This window comes from Pseudopodoces humilis, chromosome 17, assembly GCF_049639895.1.
Source record: "Pseudopodoces humilis isolate 2021_Gansu_Grassland_sample_001 chromosome 17, ASM4963989v1, whole genome shotgun sequence".
Taxonomy (NCBI): domain Eukaryota; kingdom Metazoa; phylum Chordata; class Aves; order Passeriformes; family Paridae; genus Pseudopodoces; species Pseudopodoces humilis.
This window is the reverse complement of record NC_142216.1, coordinates 10,730,181-10,755,958: the sequence shown is the minus strand read 5'-3', so window position 1 is coordinate 10,755,958 and position 25,778 is coordinate 10,730,181. Positions and strand designations below refer to the sequence as shown.

General features: G+C 45.2%; 1 protein-coding gene across 2 annotated transcripts; it reads right to left on the bottom strand.

The window, feature by feature from the left end:
* Positions 1 to 186: 186 nt before the first annotated feature.
* Positions 187 to 24,459, bottom strand: SLC22A4 (solute carrier family 22 member 4). 2 transcript variants are annotated; one of them, XM_005523485.3, is made up of 10 exons: positions 24,017 to 24,459; positions 17,924 to 18,027; positions 16,196 to 16,350; positions 12,443 to 12,614; positions 10,394 to 10,520; positions 8,375 to 8,475; positions 7,205 to 7,419; positions 6,386 to 6,568; positions 3,830 to 3,965; positions 187 to 2,659 (listed from the first exon to the last, which is right to left on the bottom strand). In XM_005523485.3, exons 1-10 carry the CDS (start codon positions 24,407 to 24,409, stop codon positions 2,584 to 2,586), a joined length of 1,662 nt encoding a protein of 553 aa, XP_005523542.1. In that variant the 5' UTR covers positions 24,410 to 24,459; the 3' UTR covers positions 187 to 2,583. The 2 variants fall into 2 exon arrangements, with proteins under 2 accessions (XP_005523542.1, XP_087919821.1); XM_088063695.1 differs by having other exon boundaries at positions 24,264 to 24,459.
* Positions 24,460 to 25,778: the final 1,319 nt, after the last annotated feature.

Genomic DNA, 25,778 nt, shown 5'->3' with positions numbered 1-25,778 from the left:
TTGCACCTGAAAGGCAGAAAAACTGTACCACACCATCATAACCTCCCTGTGTGGTGGAAGAGCTTATTTTAGGATTTTTTTTTTCCACGCTAAATACATTTAACTATTTATTTATTTAAAATTCTTGGCACTAAGTGTTTAAATTCAGAGACTTGCTCTTCAAATAGAATCCACACAGGAAGCAGGTTGAAACAATGTCAGTACACATTTTTATTACAATGAAGACAGAGGGCAATGACTGACAATTACTACAGCTTCATATAAGCATTAGCAGATCCCGTAAGTCAGCTGAGGATCAAAAGTTGCACAAGAGAGACCCCAGTGAAGGTGACACAGGTTACAGGTGAGGCACAGTGTGATGACCCCTGCATCAGTGAGTACAATCCAACTGGGGCTTCCCTCATTTCCACTATGCTCAGACTTCATAAGGCCTTATAACAACATCACATAATTTTAAGGACATTCCACTCCTCTGAAAGATTATTAAATCTGCTGCTAAAAATACTAAAATGTGGCGTTAGCTCAAGATCAATGGTTTAAGTAAGAAAAATGAGACTGGTTAAAATACGGTATTTTAAAAAACACTGTACCTTTTCTTATTTAAAAAAGGAAAAGCAGGTTTTAAGATATTGAAAGGTTCAAGAGTACAAAAATATTTACCTTTTAGAAACACCCAAGCCTACAATCATATAAAATAAGTCTCAAAATAACAATCTTCATAAAAATATGGCCATCTATATTTAACTCAAGTCCTCAAACCTGTCCTATGCTGATAAAAAGGCTTTCTTGAGAAATTTAGTTACATCTAAAGAGTACTTCTTTAGATTAATTCTGTAAAAATAAAAGTAAGATTAAATACTGCTGTTATTAGAGAAATTGATTGAGAAGGGATGAGAATATTAGGAGTCACAGAATACTGGTTCCCTCATGCCATGTTACATTTATGGCAAAAGCATAACTGCTGGAAATTAAAAATAGTATTTCCACTCCCAAAAGCAGCTTGAGTTAATTGCACAAGTTCCTTGCATTTGTTATAAAGCTTCATATTTGTGCTTGAACTTCAGGGAGAGCCTCATTCTTGTGCCAAGAGACAGCACAAGACAACCTACCCTGAACTCATACATTAGAGATGAGACACTGTGCTTTTGTTGGCCCTTATAGAAGGTGAATCAGGGCTAATTGTTATTTATAGAGGATAAAAATAAGTCTATCAGGTCTGATAGACTTTAAGTGACCAAGAAGTCCACATACAGCCAATAAATACAAAAATAATAGAAATTACACTCTTCAAACAATGTAGTGTTCATTAAACAGTAGTAGCACAACTCTGAGTTCTACATTTGTCTTCATCCAATCTAGTTTTGCTGAATTTTAAAAAAAACCTGAAAAACCAAACATACATAATCTGTAGGATTGAAAAACAAAACACTGGTTTTGTTGGTATTTGGGTTTTTTTTTTAAACCCTGTGGTCCCAAATTAGTCCTTTTGAGTTTTTAACAGCTGCAGGTGAACATATCCAGTAGAGAAAATCAGATTTTTGTGAACATCAAACCACCTTTAAGTTTGTAAATTCTACAAAGGTTTCATGAAAGCTTTTGAAACTGCAGTAAGTGTTCTCTGAAGGTGCAGAACAAAGTGGTATATATTCAAAGGAGAAATTAAATACTTTGGGAAAAAGAAAAAACAACACCTCAAGAGACTGTAAAAACTGCTTATGCCTATATACCACAAAAAACCTGAAAGCTATAACTGCATGGCATGTTAGGACAGGATCACGGACTTGCTACAGCTCACTTTTCTGTTCAAAGTGGGTGTGACCCACCAGAAAGTCAGCAAATTATAGTCCTTACTCAGTGCTCAAGATTTTCTCCCCCAAAGACACTGAAGATTCACAAAGCTGAGGGTTTTGGGTGGGCTCAGGCTTTATGAAAAAGCAGCAGCTTTTGCAGGAACAGGGGGATCCCAAGTCCTGGGAAAAGCAGTGACATCTAAAGCCACTCTGATGCTATGTTTAAAACCCATATCCTTACAGGGAAGTCTATGTCTGCTCTGCTACAAACAAATTCTGACTCCACTTAGTAATCTATGGGCTTTGGTCACAGGTTTCAAAGGAGGCCAGGATCTTTCTTTCAGGTGTTGAAAGGCAGACACCTGGCTCCCATTCTTCCAGTCAACACACAAAATGAGAAAAAACACCATTAGGTTTGCCTTTTTTTTTTTTTTTTTTTTTTTCCTTTCAGTAGCTTTTATAGAGTACCTGAGTGCCTGAAGTCACTGCTGCATTATTTTTAAGGCTCACTTCCACCTTACTCCTTGACTTGTGTTTAGCACAGACAGGCCCCCATTTCTCAACAGGGACTGTCTCTGCCATCAAATGCCAGCAAACAGGACACTGAATTATAGACAAATAGTCCTACAGGAGTAGACAGCATCTGGTCAGTATACTATGAAATTTGGGGACAGCAGCACAGGGGATAACAACTATGGTGCAGTAGCTGTTGGGTTTTGTTCATTTTCCTCTGGCAGAAAATGCATTTTCAGATGATTTTGTTCTTCTTTCAGCCCCTCTGAGAGGTACATCTTCACAAAGGTGTTACCAGACTTTTAGGACTCTCCTTGGAACTTCTAATGCCAGTGGTTTGTTGCCCATTTCTGAAACTGAAAGCAAGTAAAAGACTGAGAACATTTTCCAGGGTGTCATCAGACACTTCCTTCTCCTATAAGCACCACTACAATAACCATGTTACACTGCTTATATAAACATTAGATAAAATATAATGTTCTGTACAGTGTGCCTTGCTGGATGGCAGCAGCAGTGCAGTAAACAACACTTGGAACTTGAACATCATTCAGCAATTATAATTCAGTTACTTCAGGCTGTTGATACAATAAACCTCCAAGAGGAATCTGGTTTGACTCTAGGATTTCTAGCTACAGTTCATCAACTGCAAAGCTGAAAAGCCACAGGAGAGATTATGTAGGAAGTCCCTAATTGTGATAAAGAGCAACATGTCCTTTCTCAAGGAACCTGGCCGAGGAATTTTTCTTATTCTGAAAGCGTAATGACAGCTCCTTATACTGACTAGGAATCAGACACAGGGAATTCTAGCTTTTTCAAGCTATTATTGCTTACAGGGGCAAATCCTGTTCCAACATCAGTTCTCATTGAGCTGAATGTTGGCTATGCAGCTGCTCTTTGGTTAATTCAGTTTCCCTCTGCTTCTTTAAGAATTTTTCTCTCACTGTAGTGGATGTGCATAGATTTTAGTGGAAATGTTTGCTCGGGGTACCCTAAATAGCAGTGTTGGTGGGACGAGAGAACTGTCATTACTTACAGCTAAATCATATAGACAAGAGGAAAATCTGTCCTGGCCTGCCTCTGGCCACCCAGAAAGAGGCTAGAATGTTGAAATCCTGTGTTTAATTTAGAATAGTACCTAAAGAACTTACACTGGAAGAATGAAGGGTCTAATAATGCATATAATCCTACTAAACAAATAATTTAAAGGAGTAGTTTAAATAAAGAGTTAAGGAAAATAAATGACATAATAGGATGGAAAGTGTCTAGAGATCTGAAGCAATAGCCTTAAGGTGCTATGAAGGTTAGCTTTGCTTTGCCAGCACACATCAGCTCTTGGGTTCAGATACTCCAGAGAAATTATATCATGTATTGGCTGTCAAATTAACAACCCAAAAGAAAACAATCTGAAGGGCACTTTGAAAGCTTTGAAGTTTTGCAGTGGACCTGAAGAAACACGTTTCCTGATTGTAAAAAGGGACTGTGCTCTGAATAGCTGTGAAGCACGGGATGAATGAAAGCTGCCTTACCATTTCACCTTCAGCATCTGCTCAAAGCTCTCAGGCAGTGGATTGCCATAGCTCTCTGGGAGAAACAGGGTAAGGATCCCAATCAGCACAGTCAGGCTTCCCATCAGGATATACGGTAGGAACCTGTCATAGGCACCTGGCAGAACACAGAACATCCCAAGAGTAATTAATGTCCACAATTGACAAACCCACATGTAAAGTTTATGTTCCAGACACTGCTGTGATGCATAATTAATTTGGAATAATTAGCTGAACGATTCATCAATATCAAAGGTGAATCCAAAGCTGAATTACATCTATTACCTGCCAGCAGTCAAAGGGACTTTGCAATTTTAAAGCTTCAACATGTGCTCTTAGATGGCCACACCTACCATAATTTCATGCCAACCCCAATATTTGTGTAGCAGCTAAAAGTGTGGGTAGTTTTTTTGTTTGTTGGGTTGTTTTGGGTTTTGGGGTGGTTTTTTTTTGTTTTTTTTGTTGGTTGGTTGGGTTTTTTTTATATTTTCAACTGGGATAATCAACATCTTTGCAAGGCAATAGCTCTGTTGGAGCCTTCAGTAGCACACTGTCATTAAGAACCCAATCCTCTATTAAATAATACAGTATGAGGGAATAAAATTGCCTTTTTTTTAAAAAAAAGCAATGAAGCACTCATCACTGCCTGAGATCATGTATCCTGCTGGGCTGATGCAAAAGAAGGGAAGAGACAAAGTCAGCTGAACAGGTCAGTTACAGACTAACAGCTCATTAATGGGGAAATGCTTTAATGCCTTCCTTACAGCAAAGGGAGGGAACATCAGGCTTTCCGAGGCTCTGACTTGGGTCTATTCAGAAAATTATTTTGGACTTGAGGGCAGGAGACTCTGCCAGCAGCCTCAAGCTGGCACACAACTGCTTAGGATGCAAGATCCTCAAGTCAACAACAGCACAGTAATGAAAAGGTCTTTCAGAAAAGGGATTAGATAGGAATTTAAGTACTGAAGATAGAGAAAGTACCAAACTGGAGTTGACAGCTTTATTTTATAACTGGGATAGAGCAATATGCTTTATAATGTATGGATTAAACTCAGATTAATGAGATGTCCCTGGGTATGTCTCACAGAGCTGAGGTTTTTGATCTGATCTTCTCTGTGGTTTTGAGCTGGATGAACTGCAAGGTCCTAATTCAGCTGTAGCAAATAGCAGCAGCTGACTAGTTTCCCCTAAAACCTCTTAAAGTTTAAGAAACTATTTTGATGTCTGGAACAAGATATTTTAAAGACTGAGCCCATTGTTACCTGGGAGAAAAAAGCCCCACAAACCCACAAAAAACAAACAGTAAAAATGTTATTTTGTCTATATTTCTCTCTTAGTGTTGCAATGGAGACTGAAAACCTTAAGGAGAATCACAGTCCTGATGACCCTTTAACTTTACATTTCCACTGTACAAGTATGAAACCAAGACAAGGTATTTTCACCATTTTGGTACAGCGTGTTGCAGTTACACTGGAATGCAGAAGTGATACAGATAGTCATCTCCTCTCCACTTTCCTGGCATGGAGAATCAGCACTAACCCCTCAGCAGTACACCAGCAATGTTTTGTCAGAGCCAGCTAAGTCATGCTCATGTTGTATCAAAGATCTCAGCAGGAAGCAGCACTCATTAGGGGCAGAGAGTTGACATAGGTCCAGTGATGGCAGAAGGAAATAAATCACATGTGAATTAAAAAAAGAGGAGATTGAGTCCCCCAGACTGAACAGCAGGTATTCACAGATACTTTCACCCTTAGTCCCCTAACCTCTCTTTCCTGTCTGCAACATGAGGAACATTTTTATGTATTAAACAAAAAAAGAAACCAAATCAAAACATATTTGTCAGTTAATATATGCGCAGCATTCAATGTGATGGCATTGAGTGTCAAAAAAAAGCCTATGAGGAAATTAATAATGCTGCTTACAGAAATATTGAGCAATAAGAAAAAGCAAAATGAATGAATACTGAGGTGACTGGCTTAGAAAATAAATAAAAAAAAATTTAAAAAAATCACTTCAAGTAAACACACTTTCAATGCTACTTAACATGTATGTTTTCTATGTGTTACTTTAGAGAGCGCAAATCCTGGGAATGTCTGGATTCCCACTGGTTTCTCTCCCAACATACCCACCTTGGGATGCACTGGTATAGTACCATGCAATGGATTTCCTACTGCTACACTTCCTTACTTGCAAGATCACTTCTTGTCACACTCTCCTGGGAAACTAACGACATACTGAGATGTGATTATCATTTCAGCCACTCTGCCTGCACAGTTTATAAACATCATCATTGTATTGGGCCAGCTCTAACCCACTTCATTCACTGCATGAATGGTCCCTAAAGGAATGAAGTGTTTGATCCTTCCCTGAAGCCCAGGGAGCTCCATTTAATTCCTTCCATGTGTGACAGTGAACTCACACCCAAGCTGAGAGAAGGAACTGAAAAGACAACAAGTGAAGGGACTTAAAGCTGAGCCTGCACTGCAGAAGCTTCTCTGGGCAGTTGTGTAGTGCAAGGCATGAAAAACGATATCTCACCCAGGTAAACAAAGTAAGGAGCAATGATGCTGCCCAGCCTAGAGGCTGTGGAAGTCGCTCCGACTGCCATGTTTCGTACCAGTGTTGGGTAAAGCTCTACATTGTAGACATAAAGCATTGAAAACGCAGCTGTGATGCCAAACTTCCCAAGCATCACCAGTCCAACAGAGAGGACATTAAGTTCTGGGGGAGAAAAAATAAAAGAAACTGTTAATTACTTGTATTACTTCTACATCCAAAAGACTGTATTGCTGTGTTTTTTTAAGAGGTCATGAGTCTGGTGCTTTAGGTTTTTTTAAATTGTACAAATTATAAATCCCATTGCTAGATGACTCCAAACTCCCCACTAAGAATAGCGTAGACAGGTTATTTTGTATATTTCAGATTTTGGTTGTCTTCAAGTAAAACAGCATTCATGAAATGGAACAAAACTGGATTACACAGCAATAAACTACAAGCTTGAACCCACCCCTTTTTCACAAAATCCTGTGGAGATTTACACACAGTGAAATCTGGATGAGGTTTTTGTAGCCTAGAAGCACAACCAGATAAATCACAGTACACTTTTGGCTTTCATTTTAGAAGCTGGTTCCCCCTGAACTATATAAAGCTCGGTAATCTGACACAATAAATGAGAGTCAAGCATGACTCAGCATATACAAATGCAAAAAAAAAAAAAAGCTAAGGCTGGAAGGGATCATCATAAACTTGACCTCAAATACTTGATCCTGGTTTCCAGTAATTTTGAAGAACTATTACACAGTACCATAACATATTTTGAATGTTTCATATATTTAAGTCACATGTTTATTTTTGTACCTGCAGGAACCAGCTGAATGAAGAGGACAACACTTCCCCCTAAAAAAAAGGTGCCAGATAAGGAGTAGCGCCGTGGGAGGGAGCGGAGGAGAAGCCAGGCGATCACATAAGCTGGAACTTCAATAACAGCTGAGAGGAAACAGTTGATGTAGGCATTTCCATGCCAGTCTGGAGTGCTGAGGGACAGCCCAAAGTAACCAACTGATGTAAAAAACCTGAGAAAAGCAATAAAACCAAATTATTCCAGAAAACAGCAGTTTTCAGTGTTGCCTCAGACGTTGTTACAAAAATAGGATATTGCAAAACACTGCCACAGGCATTGTGGCTTAAAAAACTCTCGGTGGTAACCCCCTCTTTCTAATTCTGTCATTCCATTCAGTGATCATATCCACAGCAGCTTGAAGACACCTCAGATTTCTCTGTCCTTCCTGCATACACTACACCAAGTAAAAGGCTTTGTGGAGGTTGTTCACAAAGGCTTTTCACTGCAATGGACTCAATGACACATGAAACTCCTGCAAGCTTCCCAAGCCAACTGCATTCCTACTTGTAGCTAGTGTCAGGATCTCCCACCCTCAGTAGTTCCATTATACTTTATTTAATCTTCACAGAGAGCTGGATGTTCAGGTTTCAGATCTCAGGAGTGCCTTACCAAATGTGCTAGCCAGTTCCTTTCTGCTGGGGGGAATATGGACAGAAAAGAGTTCTGGTTTGTCTATATGGCATTATTGGGTCCTCATTTCTTGTGGCTGCCCAGGCAGAGACCAGGATCTCACTGAGATGGACACAGTACAGAAACAGAACAAAAATGCTGGCCATGAGTCTGGCTCTCATTATGTTACTGAGTTGTTGCCTTTGCTTCAAGAAGAACATTTCTCTTCAAATAGAAATCACAGAAATGGGGAGCATTTAAAAAAAAAAATTAAAAAAAAGCAACGTACTTAAAAATACACAAGTTGTTACATATAGTTTTCTAAATATTTAATATCTATCTCCATATTCTTGTGTATTCATGCACTGTGGGTGTGAGGACATTGAGGGCCATGTACCAGCCAAGGACCACTGGAGCTGGGCTCAAAGGCTCAGACTTAGTATCTAAACCTGTGGCATGGCCCTCAAATCAGAAACTGTTCTATTGCCTGGGTACTTTAGGAATACACATTTCCTTACCACAAAAGTAATGACATAATAGTAATAGTTGCAATGTTTCGGGTTCGAAATAGGTCCAGAAGGATAGCCTTCTGCTGCTGCTGAGGCTTCGAATCCTGCATCTGAAGGAAAAAGGAAAACAAAACCAAAAAAATTCCCACACACCTAAGAGCATAACAACCTCTGCTACCCACAATCCAGGCAGTTATGATGTTATGACTATCAGGGGATAACTGGTCAGCCCAAAGGCTACTTCTGCACCAGAGAGCACAGTCCTTAGGTGGAGCTTGTCCCTGCACCCAGCTGTACTCAGGAGAGTTTTCACTGCACCACGATGAGTAATTAGAAATGAGTATCAGCTGACCAGACAGATGAGTTAATGTTTCCTTAGGGATCTCACACAGTGCTTCCAGAAGTACCAGAGGCATCTTTCTGTCCATTCTCTGCACTGTCTCCTTTCAACTCTTAAACCTTCATAAGTGATGTGAATTGAATGTAGGAAATCCCCCTGGTTTGCTGCCTGCCAGCATCCTGACAGGGAGAGGAACAGATGAGAAAGGTTGGTGAGGTGGCCAGGGCACACCATACAAGCATCCACCACCTCAGACTGGAGATGGAGAGTCTAGTTTGAGGCTTGAAGCAGGAATCTTCTGGATGGCATTAAGGTGCCTTTCTGCCTGCACACTTTGCCCTTGCTAGGGCAAAGCCAGAACTTGTGGCCAGGCTTCCCCCAGGCCCAAAGAACAAACAACCCTACTTCTCCCTACAGGACTATCCAGGAATAGATGGATCTATCCCTTTCCTAGGAACAGATTATGGTTTCCAAGGAGTGTCTTTCCATTAATGTTTGAAAAATACTTCCAACATGAGACTTAGCTTGCAGACATCATCCTCAGGCTTTTTTTGGACAGATACTTTGGCACACAAAATTTCCACGAGGCAGGTGAGTGTCTCCTTGTTTTGAGAAAATATGCAAGAATGATTAAATGCTGCAATCCAAAAAAGTCATTCCCAGTTTGAAAGACATCTGAGGCCTGGCTGTGAAGTAAAGGAAGTGCTTTTCCATGGTTGATGTAGAATGAGCTTCCCATAACTGGAACACCCACTTCAAGTTAAACTAAAACTTCCATTTGGGAAAGAGATCTTCAGCCAAAATATGTGTGTCATAGCCAAGTGATGGATCCTACCCAGGGGAAGGGTAACTTGCAACATCCTTGTCCTGCAGTCACTGCAGAGGAGCACATGGTGCTTTACATTCTACTCTATCAGGAGACACAAAACACAGGTGGCAGTATAAGGCAACAGAGGGAGAGCCGACCTACAGACACAGGGACATTGCTGGTGCAAGGCTGGAAGATCCTTGCACAAGAAAAATGTGCCTCTTTGTGAGGAGTTCCAGTGAGGGCAGAGCCAGTAGAGGGGGAGATGAGCACAGGAACCAGCCATTCCATTGTGGCTATGATGCTCCCTGGCTTGCTGGGCTGCCAGGTTTGCACTAGACTTTCTTCTTTTTAATCAATCAATATGAAATACAGAAAAAACAGTTTTGAAGGAGACCTTGATGTTCTTCACTGTCTTCACTTATATCATGGTTTTCAAGTCCCCTTGTAGCACTCAGGTGCTTTGACTGGTTTGTGCAACCCGAAGAGTCCCTCAGGCTCCATGCAAACCCAGCTCATGTGGGTGCTTATTTAGGGTCCCACACACAGCCCCCCTGCAAAGGGCTGTCGCTAAACCGAAATGGGCACAAACACTTTTTCCTTGGGTCTTTGCAGTGCCCAAAGGATGAAGCAATCTGGGTCACCCTTGCGTTGAAAACCACAATAAACCACTGTTGAGGAAGAGAATTTTACTGTGAAAAGCAAACAAAACCTCCCTCCGAGGTTCTCACTTCGATCTCACTAACCCAGCACTTACCACAGGTCAACAAGTCACTGCCAGCTGCTGCTGTAAACCAGTCCTTTGCTGGCATTCCCAACAAGTCAACCAGCCAAATGGGTAAGTGCCAGCAAGGTAAAGTACCAGATGTGTGGAACATACCTCTGGAGTATCGAAAAGCACAGTTGGAGCTGGAATGCCATTTAGTTTTGCAGCCTTTTGGATAATAGCTTCTGCCTCCTTATATCTTCCCTGGGAGATCAGCCACCGAGGAGACTCAGGAATGATCCTGTAATAAGTTTCAGAATAAATTACAATGTTTTCCCAAAAGTAACAAGTTATAAATAACATATTTATTGTGCCTATGAGTCACACTCAGATCTCACAGATTGCTTGCAGCAGGAGACAGCCAGCACAGAAGCATGTGGGCAATGTAATTCAAATATATGGGGCCATATTCTCATGCTAAAGTAGATGCTTTATCCTCAGTGGCTGTTTTTTAAGGAATAATTGATGTCCACCAGATGTCACCAGATAGACAGAAAGGATAGGGGTAGCTTAGCTAGTGTTAATCAAAAATATTCTTAGGAAACTGAACATAATGTGGAAATGTTTTAAATACACACAGCATGTATTTAAAGGTTTTGTGTCATAGGAATCTTATATACAAACCTCACCATGTTACCACAGCTCTGAAGCAGATTCTTCCAGGCAGAGGGCAGGGGCAGTGTCCCCTTGCAGAGTTGATGGCATTTTCTAATTAATTACAGGCACATGTTGAATGAATTAACACCAAACACAGGACAGAAAACTTTAACTTTCCTTAACCAAATCCTTTGGTCTTAACAGATGCTATCTTGCTCCCTTAAGCCAGCAGCACTTTTTCCTCTCCTTGGAAAAAAGCAGGTCAGACACTCCTTTTCTGATGAGCCCTAAAGACTGACTCAAAACCAGGTCAATAATTATAATCATCAGATGATTTATATCTGATAATTAATCACTAATGAGACTTTCTGTAAAATGAGCTGCCTCCACTGCTCTTCTTTCTGGGAAAGCTGAGGGTCTTGAGACTGCAGAGATAATGCAGAGAACCTTCTAGAGGATTTGGAAGGGAAATTAGAAAATAGCAAGAATGGTGCAGAGCAGAGGGATGTGCATGTCAGGTGGCCTGTGGAAGCAGTGGGTCCACATGCCAAAATGCCAGTTAACACCAACCTGCCTTAACAGAGCTTTGCCAGTGCACCTTGATCCCCATCTGCCCCACACAGGCCCCAGATAAAGTGCCATCAGAAGAAGTTTTTGGCATTTTTAAGTGTAAGCTTTTAAAAGGCCTGGGAATTCCCAGCCCATAGATTTCAAAGCAGCACTTTGAAGCCATGCCTTCATGGGACAAATTTCTCACAGTGACTCACAGTTCCATAGCAGACATCTGAGAGTCTCCCACCCAAAACCAGCCTCCCCAGAAAACAGCTGCTTGGTGCAGAGGGAAATGCTGCTGTGATGATAGAATTTCAAACACTTCAAATGAAATAAGCAAACTGACCTTTAAACAGAATCAGACTGTCTTTAAAATCCAATGACAGCAGAGGTAGAGCTGAAAACCATTTCAAAGGATTGGCTTGAAGACTAAGGTTAAAAAAACCCCAACTAACCAACAAACCATCAGCAGATACTTCTAACAAGACTGGGACATGCAGGAGGTCTTTTAGACTATAGAAGAATGTGTCTAAATCACTTAACTGCTATAAAGACACTAATTCCTCACTTACAGATATAACTTTTTCAATATAGCAAAAAGAAAGGAGTTCCTTGAATAATATGAAAGAACTCCTGTTGTGAATTATCCTTTTTTTAAGAGTGAGTGATACCTGAATTTTCCTTTCCTATTTTCAAACACCTGTCCCTTCAGAAAACAGCAGATGCCCAAGGCAGCAACCAAACAGGGCTATCTGCCCTTCTTCAGTGCTTCTGTCCACCTAAAAAGAGCAGGGCTTCAAGTACACACCACCAACGAGGCTCTCTAGGTAGTTACTCGACTTAAAATTGGCAAGAAAAGCCCAAACAAAAACATGCCCCCTCAAGGCAAAGCTTTCTCACATGGTGAATAGAAGACTGCCCCTCCTCCCTGACCCTCTGCCATTACCCAGCACCTAGCACAAAGAGCATCAGGAGGGAGGAGAGGTGGGAAGCGTGGCCTGGACATGGACTCACCACCAGAGTGGGATGCAGAACAGCCCCGGGACAGTGAGCGCCAGCAGCAGCATCCGCCAGTCTCTGATGAAGTAAGCAAACAGTGGCAGCAACATGTAGCCAATTGCAAAAAATATGCAAACTCCTAATGTAGAGAATAGAATACGAACTGATTTGCCAAGAATTTCTGTGCCTGTTTAAAACAAGGGAGGTTGGATTAGCATTTTGACTCTTTGTTTTCAAGCATGACTAAATATTTCATTGCATTTACAAACAAAAAAATAAGCTAAACTATCTTAGAAAAGAGCAGCACAGCACAGACCCCCTGTACAGAAAAGCTGCTGGGAGTATTGGGAACCTTCAGATAAAGAAGCTACTTCTCTTTGCTTTGATTAATGCATTGGCAGACACAGGTAAGGACAGGCATAGGGGATGGCTGGCAGACTTCCAGGAGCCTTCCCCACATGCTCACCTAGGACACATCATGCTCCCCCACTTAACCCATCTAGATTTAAGATGCAATTCACTGCTGGGCACTTGGAAGAGCAAAGGTCTGAGCACAGCAGACTGACATGGGATGGAAGGATGTGAATTTATAGTGAGGTGAGGTAGAAACAAATTTCCAAGCTATTTTTTGGAACAGAAGAAAGTTTGGAATGTTGGATCAGCACATGATGGGCTGAAGGACAGAACCAGGGAAGATGCTATCCTCTAGCAATGTTACTGTTCCAGTAGCCAGGCAGTAGTCAGGGAAAGCATCCTACAGCCATTGCACCATGCAGCAACCTAATAGCGAGTAATAAAAACTGAGACAGCTCTAAGCTTCAACAGCACCTAAATTCTTTTACAATAAAACACCCAGACACTGCTTAGAGAATCCAGTCAAGCCCTCAGGTCCACCCCACTTCTTGAGCTCTCAGTCCCTGGTCTACAGAGCTCTTCCTTCACATTAGGAGCACCACAAGGGCCATAAATGCCACAGTTTGATCTGGACTCAATTAAAACACAAATGACACTGAGTGAATACGAGGGTCACAAAGTGTGGAGTGTACTTGGGCTGTGTATCATGGCAACAACTTCAACATTCATTATTGCAGACAAGATGGAAAAAAATACCCAAGACTGGAAAATCCTCCTATTTCATAGTTACATGAATTCTCATTTCAGAAACCTGGAGTAACTGAATAAAGTCACAGTAAAAAAAAAACCTGAAAATAAGAATTTGCTGGGCTAAAATGAGTGTGTAGGGATAAATGATACCATCTTCCTCTTGACTTGCTCTTGTTTAGAGGGGCTTTCTTGGGAGAGGTCTGGTACTTGAAACATTGGTTTAAGTGTGTTAAATGTTACATTATAATTTGTGTAGATCTAAACACAGTATGAGATGACATCTCTCCTGTCTTTCCTCTTACCTCATTCTCCTAGCCATGAAGTAACAGTTCTTGGACATTACCAACATGCCTTTGCAAATCTCTTTAGTGTTTTACAGTCCCAGAACCTGAACACGACAATTTTGAGCACAGAGAATAACCAAGAACTAAAGCTAAGAGAGAAATTTCACAGCACGTGGTTGAAAAAACTTTAACATTGACTACAGAAGTTCATCAACAGCTCAGGGGGGAACTATTTCCATGAAGGTGGGCAATAGTGCAAAGGGCAGCATGAGCCTGTGTGGCTAAGGATGCTGAAACAGAGTCTGAGCTACACATGGGGAGACAACAGAGGTTTGGATGTTGAAAGTTTGAATGACAAGAGAAACCTGGGCTGAACTTAGGAAAAAACCCACTGCACTTGGGGATGGAGGGTGCCAGGGCTGCAGCACAGCCAGGGTCAATGGTTTATAGGTGCTAATGTCACTGCTCCCCTCCCAAGCGCAGGTCAGCCCTGCCTGCTCTTGGATGAAACAAGGGGATCATCTCCAGCACCCCCTGTAATCAGGATGTGGAGTTACTTTCCTTATTATGGGTATATTCTCCTATTCAGTACCTCTATCATGTGCAGCTTCCTGGAAGCTCCTGGGTTTGCCTTGCCACAGGCAGAAGTCACAGTGCTTATGGGGACATGCTGGCTATGGGGTGTAGGGTGGGAAGGACCTCCCTCCTCACCCATGACAGTCAGCTGACAGCTCACTTAAATGAGGAAGCTATCATTTAAGTTGGTTTAGATTAATCCTGCCCTTAGAACCAGCCTCAAGGCTGCTGGGGAATGGCCAGCACCACGGGCAAGTGCCCCAGGAATCTGCCTCTCTTCTCCCTGGGAGCCATTGTGCTGTGACAACTCTACAGAAGAGGGGATGGTAGAAGAGACAACACAATGGGGCAAGGGCCAGCAAACAGCTAACTAATTAAACAAGCCCAATGATAGCAGGGAAAATCCAGTCCCCCCTCTCAACAGTAGCACCATTTGCCCAGTGGGGTGCTCCTGGTCCTCCCTCCCAGCTTTGCTTCTGCTGAGCACTGAAACAGCATCCCAGTCCCCATCCAGCTGTGCCCCACCTTCCCAGGGGAGCTGGGAGCTAAACTCCTGCTTGATCAGACCCCACACCTTGTGCTACACAAGACCCATGTGTTTCCACAAGGATTTTCAGCTTTACCCAGTGCTGTACCTCCCAGCCTTCCCATGGCAGGCATTTGTTCCTGCTCCATCAGCTCCACACAAGAATTAAACTACCAGGACAGCGAGAGCAGTGGCAATTGTGACAGCAAGGGCAGGAACAGTTATAATGCTGATGGCAACAAGGGATCTTCCTGCTGACAGCCTGACCTTAATCCTCCCTGTGCCATAGGCAGCAGTGACTCGTGGCTGCTTGGGGACATAATGCTGTATCCTCTTCTTAGCAGACTTCATATTATGCTCTTCTGAACTATTTTTTCCCCATTAAACCTCATGGGGTAGGAAAAACCAGCATTAAGTAGTAATCTACAATTTTAATCTAGCTCACATTATGATCTCCAAATTGTAATGTTGACACTAGGGGTTTAAAAACACCCATAAATATATATTTATACACACTTTAAAGGCAATGCTTGAAAATGCCAGTTTCCCCCCTGAGACCTGTATCACTCATTCTCATAATTTGCCCATGCAGTTGCCTTTCCTGAAACTCAGGTGTCCAGTGGGAGCCTCTGTGGGGTCCCCTTCCCCATGGGGTCCCTTGTTCCCTGCAGGGTCCCCAGGCAGCAACTGTAGCCATGCAGCTGCTGGGTCCTTCTTCCTACACTCCCCATAGAAAATAAAGCAAATCTTATCTTCCAAAACTTAACACTTTATCACTGATCTCAACACTGAAAGCAATGACTTTATGGCTAATGGGGCTTTGGCACCCACCCTGCTCCTCTGCTCTGGTCCCACTGACACTCACTGTGCCTGGGAACTGCTGGTTTGCTCCAAGGCTTTGTACTCAGGTATGCACTGACCTCTCTGCAAAGGGTGTAGAGGGAGACAAGGATGAACCAAAATGCCTTCTCTATCTCAGACCTGCTGCTGCTGCTAAACCCTGAAGGCTGTCTTGAATGTCTTCTCCAGAGAGGAACAAAATGGATGTTTATTTAGACTCTTCCTGCTTTCTTCCCCTAAACCTACAGTATAGTAGTACTACACCTTCAAGTATAGGCTTAAAGAATCACAGAGGAAAAAAAATAATCATACTGGCCTAAAGTAGGTATTTTACCAATATAGATTTACCACTGTCTAATTAAATGATCCAGATTCAGAGGGGAAAAAAAGTGACAGTACATTAAGCAAACATTTAATCTAATGCAAACATATTCATACCCAAAATGAAGGCCACCACGTAGTTAGAGATCTGTCCCATCCCCACAATGAGAAAGAGGACTGTGAACATCTCCCAGCTGGTGGAAAAGATCTGCAGGAAGCTAAAGCCAGTCTGCACAGCCATTGTCAAAAAAAGGATAGTCTTCCTGCCAAACCTTTGGTAAAGAAAAAGATTATTACTGAAACATCAGGTATTTATGTTGGGGGCAATGTAAGAGGACACAAGGGAGAACAAATATCCAATCTCAAGTGATGCCTCTTAGCACAACCTGAAGTTCTGTGCATCTTAAATAATTTTATTACTGTCATATATACTAAAAAATATTAACATTTCCAAGACCCATGAGACAAACAGAGAAGAAAAGCTATGAGCAGAAACATAAGAGAGACACTATAAAGAGATTAAGGAGACTAGGCAACAGTACAATAGGGAGATTACATGCAGACTGTGACCCACACACCTGAAAGTTAGGAAATTATGGCTTTTAGGCTACTGGCATCTATACCTTGCAACACCATTATGCTTTGAGTGTGCTAAACCACTTTGTCAACTGGTTTTACTCTGAGTTGCCTCTCACTGTAGCTACATTTCTCTCACCTGTTTCTCTGCATTAGGATTACGTGGCATGTTGTCCTGGAGAGGCAGGACAAGCTCACACACAGGTTTTGATACCTTTGAGCACAGATGCTGCATGGGCTGCATCGCCTGCTGTCTGCAGCAACCCTTCACTTGGGAAAGACTTCTCTAGCAGTTATGGGGAAATGGCTTAGGTACAGGCTCAGATTACCCTTTACTGACAAAACCCCCAAATAATCCAAGGAAGTTCACGTGGGAAGGCATGAGCTGGGCTCTCAGTGGCTGTGCTGCCAACAGGGCACACACACTTCCTCAAATGCTCCCACTGGGCAAATGGCACCACTGGGATTTAGTGATTATCTCATCTCTCTTTCAAACAGTAACACCAACTGACTTCTGCACTGGGGCAGAAGTCAGGTGATTAAATTCAGATCACATGGAATTTAATGCTGGAGGCTTTAGGATTGATTCCCAGTGAGTTTTGAAACCCCTCTGCTAAGCACCCAGAGGAACACTGCTATCTTGTGACATCCTCATTCCCAGACAGCAGTCACAGCAGGATCAGAGACCCCACCATGTGAGTATGGACACAGGGCTGAGGGCTGGATGGACTGGGGGAGCAGAGGTTTGCAGAGGGAATGTATATTCTGCATTCAACACTTGTAAGGCAAAAACCTCAACACTGTTGAGACAATAATCAAATGCTATAATTTTCAGGTTATCTTTTTTTCCTTCCTCTCATACGTCCTTACTCTGTTTCCACCAAACCATCTCTTCTATGCAGATTTCATTCAAAGGTCAAGTTTCTATCTTGCAGTTCTAACAAGGGTTTATCAGTTAATGTGTAACAAAACCCAGCATCTTTTAAACTACTAAAAGGACTGGATGAAGAAACAAGTGGGAGGTGGCTTGTGAAGGGAAACCCACTGCATCAATCTGCAAAACAGCCACATGGGCTCCTTGGGGAGATCAGTCCCTGGGCTCTGAAGTGCACGAGAGAGAAATCTTTCACCTAGACCATGATGGAATTTTTGAAGAAGCCAGGCCAGTTACCTAATTTTGATCAGAACTCAAAAGTACTGGACATTTCATTTCTTTTGTCTCTTAAAAACAAATGCCCCAGGTCTGCCCTGCTCTGCCCACGGCTTTACCTGTCTGAGAGCTGCCCTGAGATGAAGGAGCCGATGAGGACCCCCACAAAGAAGAGGGAGGTGGTCAGTGGGGCTTTCCAGTTGTCCTCACACACCAGGTTCCACTGCAAGAGAAAGACCTGTGCTCAGACACAGCCCCAGTGCTGCACCAAGCCTCCTCCAGCACAGGGGCTGCTGCTTGGAGACACACACATTTCCATGCAATGGAATTCTGCTTCCCCACATCTCCCACTCGTCACTGGCACTGTTTTCTTGGTCAAGGTTGCTGCTGGAACACCCTGCTTAAAGCACTGGAAAAAGAAGGGAAAGTGAATGCCTCCTCCAGCAGCTCCATGAGGCCAAAACACCAGCAGCTGTCTGACACAGCCCCATTGCCTCTGAAGGGATGAGCAGCCAGCAATGCCATACCTGATGGGAGCCCGTGTGTGCAGCTCAGGGGCTGCCCTGGACCTGTTTCCAGTACAATCCTCCCATCATGTACCCACCAGACCCCTGGACCTGGCTCCCCATGGTCCAAGATGCTTCCAGTGAAATAGAGCAATGGAGATGGGTAAAGAACCATGCCAGCTAAGGACCACTTCTAGCTCACATCTTCCAGCACAAAACCTGCTGCATCTCTAACTTCTGGGGCTGACAAAACATATGTAAGAAGACACACAGAATGAAATCTCTTTTCTTGCACTGAAGTGTTACCAGATTCTGTTCTACCCCACAACCTTCACCACTGACACCCATCACTCACAGCCTCACAACTGCAGCTGGCTGGGGCTGCAGACTTAGGACAGGAGCCAGTGTGGAAACTTCCACCTAAAATTACTCATAACTTCAGACAAGGTTTTTAAAAAAAATAGAAATGGCATCATGAGCCTCTGTCCACTGAAGTTACAGCTGAGCAAGTCTCTGCCAAGGCTTGCTCCCTTCCTGGTGACTAATCTGGTTAAGGCATGCCTGCCAGGAGTACTTAGGGAGAGGCTTCAAACATGTCACTCTCAGATCAAATAATTCTACCACACCGGTAAGCTAGTTAGATCATAAAATACAGCATAATTTTAATAATTAGCCATGCAATCAGAGAGCAGGGTCATTGCCTGCACCAGCACTCACCCTCTGCTCAGAGAACGGATGGGCCAAGCACAGGCAAAGGCTTGGTGATGGAGCAGAAACCTGCCATCAGAACTGCTCAGGCTCCTGAGCAACTGCAGGCAACAAGGAGCAACTCTTGTGTTAGAGACACCCAAGTGCTGTCTGATGGCACCACAAGCCCTGAGAAAAACAAACCACTGGTGAACTGGGAGATGAGTTTCATTGCTGCTGCATAACAGGCAAGCAAACCCCAAAACAAGGAGGAAGGCGGTGTGGTTTGATGCGGTTTGCTTTGGATTATAATTTAGGAAAGAGATGCAATTAATGCCTATTTTCAGACAGAACAGAAGTATGCTGCCAGCAGAGGGAAGTCAAGTACCTCTGCCCTTTTCCCAGCCTGCAAAGTAACACCAGCTACATGACAAAAAAAAAAAAAACCAACAAGTTGAGGTTAAAAACACAGCCTGTACTTCTTCCTGAGGAGCACACAGGTCTTCAGTGCAGGAACAAGGAGACTTGTGGACTAAAATGTGCCTCCAAGACTTAAATCTGATTAAGAACAAAAAGAACCCTAGGGCAGAATTTTCTGTAAGGTATTTTCTTGTCCCTGCTGGGAAGGGAAAGGTGGTGAAGTGTGGGCCCATCTGGGCACACACCTGCACTTGTCTGCACTGTATTTTGAGAAGGTGGAGGTTAGCATGTGGGTCAGTGGGGCTCTGGTACAATCAAGGATGCAAGTTGTGAAAAACAGATGCAGGGATCTGCTTCACCTGTGAAAGAAAACACATTTCTGTAAACAAGGTTGGTAAAAATCAAGTCCAGTATTTAAAACAAAGCAAAATTCAGCTACAAAAATCATAGCATTCAAAGTACACTGCAGAGGTCTTTTACCACATCCTGCTGTACCTTCCTCTCCCCATTTGGGGAAAGCTGTCGACCAACGGTGGCAGAATTTGCAACTCATACAAACTATTGTTAATTATCTGGGTGCTGAGCACCCTGGTCTGGGGCCACCAGCACAGCACCTGCTCCCAAACCTTCAGACTTGAGTTGCTCGAGGTTAAGGATCAGAGTTTTCAAAATGTTTCCATGGTGCTAAAGGCTCTTTGGCTGTAACATAAACCCAGCTAAATAATAACTTGCCCATGAAACTGCATTACCTCCTTGGTGCCAAATGCTTCCTATTCAAGTGTTTGCTCCACTTTTTCCCATGACATACTGCATACCCAGCAAAAATTCACTGTACAGGGTCAAGTCCTTCAGATTTGGGGAATGTATAAACAGCTGGCTGTCCAAAGAGGGGTTACTGTTTACTAGAACTCACTGCATTTGACCAGAAATCACACAAACACATCAAATCCATCTGATTTTAAGTATACCTGAAGCTGCTGAGTGAACAAACCACCTATTTTAGCTCAAATATCACATGGTACCTAAGCAATACAGCCCTACTCTACAATTACACCTCATCTTCCAAATTCCAGCCTCTCATCCCTACAGGCACTCACTCTAACTGAGGCTCATGCCATGGCACTGCACAGTGATCAACCAGATACCAACATGGTAAGGTTTCACTAATGCTTCAGTGTAGAGGGAAAAGTGAAATGTAGCTTGTTTGAGCCCTTCCTCAGAGGCTGCATCCATCACAGACAGCACCAAGCACACCATGGCCACAGGAGCTACAGCCCAGCCACAGCTGAACTGCCTACAGTTAGAACTTCCAAACTGTCTCTGCTGGGCTAATTATACATTAACTAGAAAATAGGTAATTCTGTAATGTCCCCGGCAAAGCAAACTGGGGAGCAAAGTTCATGTAAGATTCCAAGCAAGACTTCTGAATGCTAGGAATAGAAGCTTCTCAAGAACACTGTTATTAAATCACTTTATTCCTGTAAAATCCCCACAACCCTTTCCAGCAAGCTCCCAGATACTGGAAGAGCCAATTCTGCTAGGTGCTGCTGGTAAGAACACTACAGATGGACAAGCTTTCTGAAAAACTGAAATTGCTGGAGAAGGTGCCCTGACTGCCCAAAGTGCCCCCCTGCCAATCAGAAATCCCTAATTAACATCCTGACTACAACCCATTCACATCAGAGCAGAAAACTCTAGTGGAGCTTTGTATTAATGGGTGGGGCTGCAAACCAGGGAAAATCTGAACTTGCTTCCAAGAGTAAAGCTGACGATGAATAACTTAAGAAGTGTTAATTATTCACAGATGGCCCCATCCTGCCCCCAGGGAACCAGGTCCAGCAATGAGACCAGCTCTGCTCAGTGCACAAGTGACAAGCACAAGCACCTCCATGCCCGAGCTTGGTGGGCTTCCAGTGCTGGGCAGGGCTGCTCTCCACTGATGGAAAAAGCCAGAACAGAAGAAAAGAGAAAAGACCTTCAGATGCCTTCAAACCACTTTGAAATTCAGCAATTCTTATTCAGTCTCTTGCCTCTACAAGTCCTAAAAGCTTCTAGTTTCTGCCTTCACTATTATCAGTGCCAGGGCTGGGGCAGGAACTGAGCAGGATGACACAGGTGACAGATCAGTAGCCCCAGTAAAGCCTCCAGCACTCACTCTGCCCTTTGCAGGGGCTTCTAAGTGCTGCCTAGAGTACATGCCATGTCCCAGTGGTGGAGAGTAGCTCAGTGTGTCCCCAGGGAACAGTGCTGGGTGACAGCCTGGCTCAAGGGAACTAATTGGATCCTAATGCCTACTCCTAAGGGCAATATCAGTGTCTCTCCTTGAGCCTCTAATGCATGTTTGATCTGAGCATTATTATCTGGAAGTAAGAGAAAATTAGATTAAGTTCCAGAAAAGAATACCAATGTAACAGACCCCAGGAGCCTGCCAATAGAAAAAGGAAACCCTGCAGCCCCCAGAATGACTCACATTTCCACTTGCTCACCATTACACTTATAGCCCCTTTCTTGCATCATCCTGGCCCAAAGACCACCTGTAGACACATTTACCTTTCCTCATTATCTCCATTTTAAGACCACAAAAATGTCCCAGTCTGGGATTCTCTGTTCCCAGTGTTTACCACGTCCTCACAGATGAGGTAACACAGGTGCTGAGCTGGCATCTCCCACTTCCCTTCAAGCAACACTAATAAATGGATTTAATGCAATTGAACAAATCAAATTAAGTCTCCAGAGCTTAATCCTGTACCATCAAGTCTGTTCTTCAGCTGAGTTCTTGAACTGAAGCTGTTTCTTCACTGAGCTCTTCTGATGGCATGTCCTGGCTTGTCTTTCCTAATACAGAGAAAAATGTTGGGTACAAAAATAAGCATCTCAAATTTGGCTAAACTGCCTCTTTCCAGCATTTAATCAGTGCCTGTTTTCCTTGTTTTGAAACCAAATTCTGCATTTTTTCCAAATGTCCGTGACAATTTTGAATCAAAACAAGTATCCTTCTTTTCCATCTGGCTTACAGATGGGAACCTGACACTTGGTTTCCGTCTCTGAATGTGCTATTGCCTCTCCAGCATGCCCCAGGCCCCATGGCAAACCCCACTGCTATGTCCCATCCAAATCCTGTATGGAATGCTCATTTGGCATCTGACAACACAAATTATTTACTGTTCATTAAGAAGAATCACATTTCTCCTCCTTTTGCTTCATTTACTGCCTTCCCAGAGCAAGCACTGGCTCCAAAACAGAGACCAGAAGTTCATAGACACACCAGGATAAACTGAGCTCCTTCTGGCTGTGAGTGGCATTGTCTGTGCCAGAGGTGGCCGCCAGGCACCCGCCATGCAGCCATTCCTGCAGCCAGGCTGCTGCTTCAGTTTGCCCATGGCCAGGAGCAGGGCAAACTTCCCATGAACCTCTGCCTTGATGTCCTATTTTGAGGGATTCCCAGCAACTGAGCAGGAGTGCCAGCACAAATGGCAAGTGTCACATGTGCCAGTGACATCCCTTTGAGCAGGTGACAAGAGGCTGACATCTCCTGCCCGCATCCTGCCTGCCTGGCATGTCTGCACACCCCTCGCACTGACCCTCCTCAGGGCACAGACTCCTCATTATCAGGACCTTTCCTGGCTGTGCCATCCTTGGATTTCTTTGGTGGCAGATGTTGCTGCTGACTCACAGGCACTGCTGAGGAGGGTTCCACACCCATACCCGCTCATGCACCCTGAGGCTGAGCCATCAGTGGATGAGGAGGGTGGCCCTTGGCTACCTGGGGCTCGCTCGGCTGCAGGACCACAGAGCCTGCCAGTTGTCATTGCCTGGCACGAAGGTGAGCCCGTTATTCCCTGAAACCCCTTACACAACGAAGAAAAGCAACAGCACTGCTTCAGCGGAATAATTTTCCTTCTCTAACGGAGCTCCACGCTCCGTGCCAGCGTTACAGAACAGCAGGTCCCTGCCACCACACCACGGCACGGCCAGAAGACCCAAACAAGCACCGCTGATGTTCCCACAGAGTGTGACACTCCGCACAAATGATGCCACTGCAGAGCCTTACAAAGCGGCCGGGCAGCCCAGCTGCAGCCAGCTCAGGTTCCCGCAGGGGTGACCACGGCACCTGCCTCCCACCAGCCCAGCGCCCATGGCCACGGAAGCCACCGGCATTCCAGGGCGTGGGGCCAGCGAGGCTCCACTGTGCTCTAGCCCCAGCCAGGCTAGGTGTGTGTTTACCCGAACGTGTCCGTGTCCCCATTCAACGCTGCACTGGGGACGAGCAATTCCATCACACAGAAAATTTACCGGAATGGTCAGCGTGTGTCAGGAGGAAACTAGCGGGCTTCAATTTTCAGCCTCTGTCTCCCCCTCCACCCAAACCTATATCAGAGTAAAACAAGCTGGAAAACACAGCTGGAATGGCGAGGGCGCGCAGCTCCTTCGTCAACCTTTACTTCTCGCATCCCTCTCGCTCCTCTCATCGTCACTCCCCCCCGGACTCTTTCCTTCGGGCACTTCACCCGATGGTTCCTGCTCCCTGTTCACCCTCCCCCAGACAGAATGACAGGCCCCGGCATGGCCCGGGGTAGGGGTGTCACCGCGGCCGCGCACCTCGGTGACGATGGTGGAGCGATAGACATCGCGGCTGTACTCCCAGCCGTCCAGGCACGGCTCCTGCTCCAGCGCCTCCAGCTCCACATCGGAGCCGGGTCGCAGCCCCAGCGCCGAGAAGTTGGCGAGCGCGGCCAGGCGGTAGCGGCGGCAGCGGCTCGGTGCCTCCTGCCCGCCCCGCAGCTCCAGCGGGATGCTGGCGTTGCGCCACTCGCCGCTCAGGTTGGCCCCGCGGGGAACGACGCACCGGTGCTCGGGCGTGCCGGCCAGGAACACGATTGACATCCCGTTGAAGCCATTGGGAATGATGCTGGCGCTGAGCAGAAAGAAGACGAGGCGCTGGAAGCGTCCCCATTCGCCCAGGAAGGCGGTGGCCGCGTCGTAGTCGCCCATGACGAGCGCGGAGCTCCGCGGGTCTCCCGCGGTACCGCGCGCTCCGCGGAGGCGGCTCCGCCCCGGCCCGGCCCGGCCCCCGCGGGGCGGTGCGTCCTGGGGACCGGGGGGGTTCCTGGAGCCGGGCTCTGCCCACCCCGCGGCATCCCTGCAGCCTCCCCCGGGCACCGCCGCTGCTCCGCCGCCGGCTCCGAAGCTTTCCTTAGGAGGCGTGTCCCGGTTTTTTCCATTTATTTGCCTGGGCAGCCGCAGCCGGAGTGGACCGGGTGGTTCCGGTACCGGCAGGGCGGGACCGGGCGGCTGCCTCAGCAGCAGCTGCCGGTGCGAGATCAGAGCCTGGTGGGAGTGCGGCGATTGTTCCGCCGCCCGCAGCCTTCCCTGAGCCCTGAATCCCTCCCTTCGGGGACCCAAAACAGGCTATCCCCTGTATTGTTGCTGCAAGATGGAGGCGCAGGGCATCGTGCCATCCCCCCGGGAGCGGAGCACAGCCGGCATCACGAGAACGGTTCATGGACAGGGAGCTGGAACAGCGAGCCATCAGCTCTGAGCTGGGGGGCTGCCGGGGCGGCGGGGTCTCCCCCTGGATCATCCCACGAAAGGTAGCGACATCAGTAATGGGAGCCCTCCTAAACACTGGCACAGAGGAAAACAAGGACCAGACACGGCTTTAGGAATCAAACGTTGTCTTAGCCTCTAATGCAACCCAGTGCTTTTTCCCGGCAGTGTTTACCCTCGACAAGGTCAGCAGTGTCTGCTCTAGGAGCCTATAGCAGCTCTGGCCTCGAGAGAGGAGCTTTTTATATTCCCTTCTCGATTCATTTACTATTCCTGCTCTACACGTGACTCTGGCTTTGCCCACACTAGGTTACATGGATAGCTGTCAAAGCCGTTTTAGAAATCTGAACAACGCTGTCATCTTCTGAAATAACTGAGGGAGCGCTCAGAAAGCCGGTGGTGTCTACAACAAGCACAGCGCTTGTCCTGCTCGGACAACACAGCTCCCTGGAGGTGTGAGCAGGGTGCCCGTGTCGGGCTGTGCTCAGACAAGGATGCCCCTGCCAGCGATGTGTGAGGAAAGGCTGGAAAGCTTTGCTCCAGTAGAGATCACAGGGACGTGGGAGTGTGGGAATGAAGCCTGGAGTAGGAGCGATGGCTTGGTAGTGCTTGTGCGGGGAGAAGCACATGGCAACATTTATCTGGCCAGGCAGCGATCTGCTGCTGCTTCGGATGTGGGATGTAGAACTCGTGTCATGGGAAGATTCAGATATCTCCAGTTTGGAGAGGACATCCTCATGCCTGGCCTGGGCTACTGAACAGTCTAAGCTGTCCCCAGTGATAAGAGCAAGGTGGGGGCCAGTTTGGACAGATC

Excerpts from the sequence above, each read along its gene's own strand:
- SLC22A4 (XM_005523485.3), bottom strand. The coding sequence starts at position 24,409 with ATGGGCGACTACGACGCGGCCACCGCCTTCCTGGGCGAATGGGGACGC. Across the intron at positions 10,521-12,442 it reads TTCTGCATCCCACTCTGGTG|GATCATTCCTGAGTCTCCTC; the intron begins GTGAGTCCATGT and ends AACTTATTACAG. Across the intron at positions 8,476-10,393 it reads TGCTTTTCGATACTCCAGAG|ATGCAGGATTCGAAGCCTCA; the intron begins GTATGTTCCACA and ends TTTTTCCTTCAG.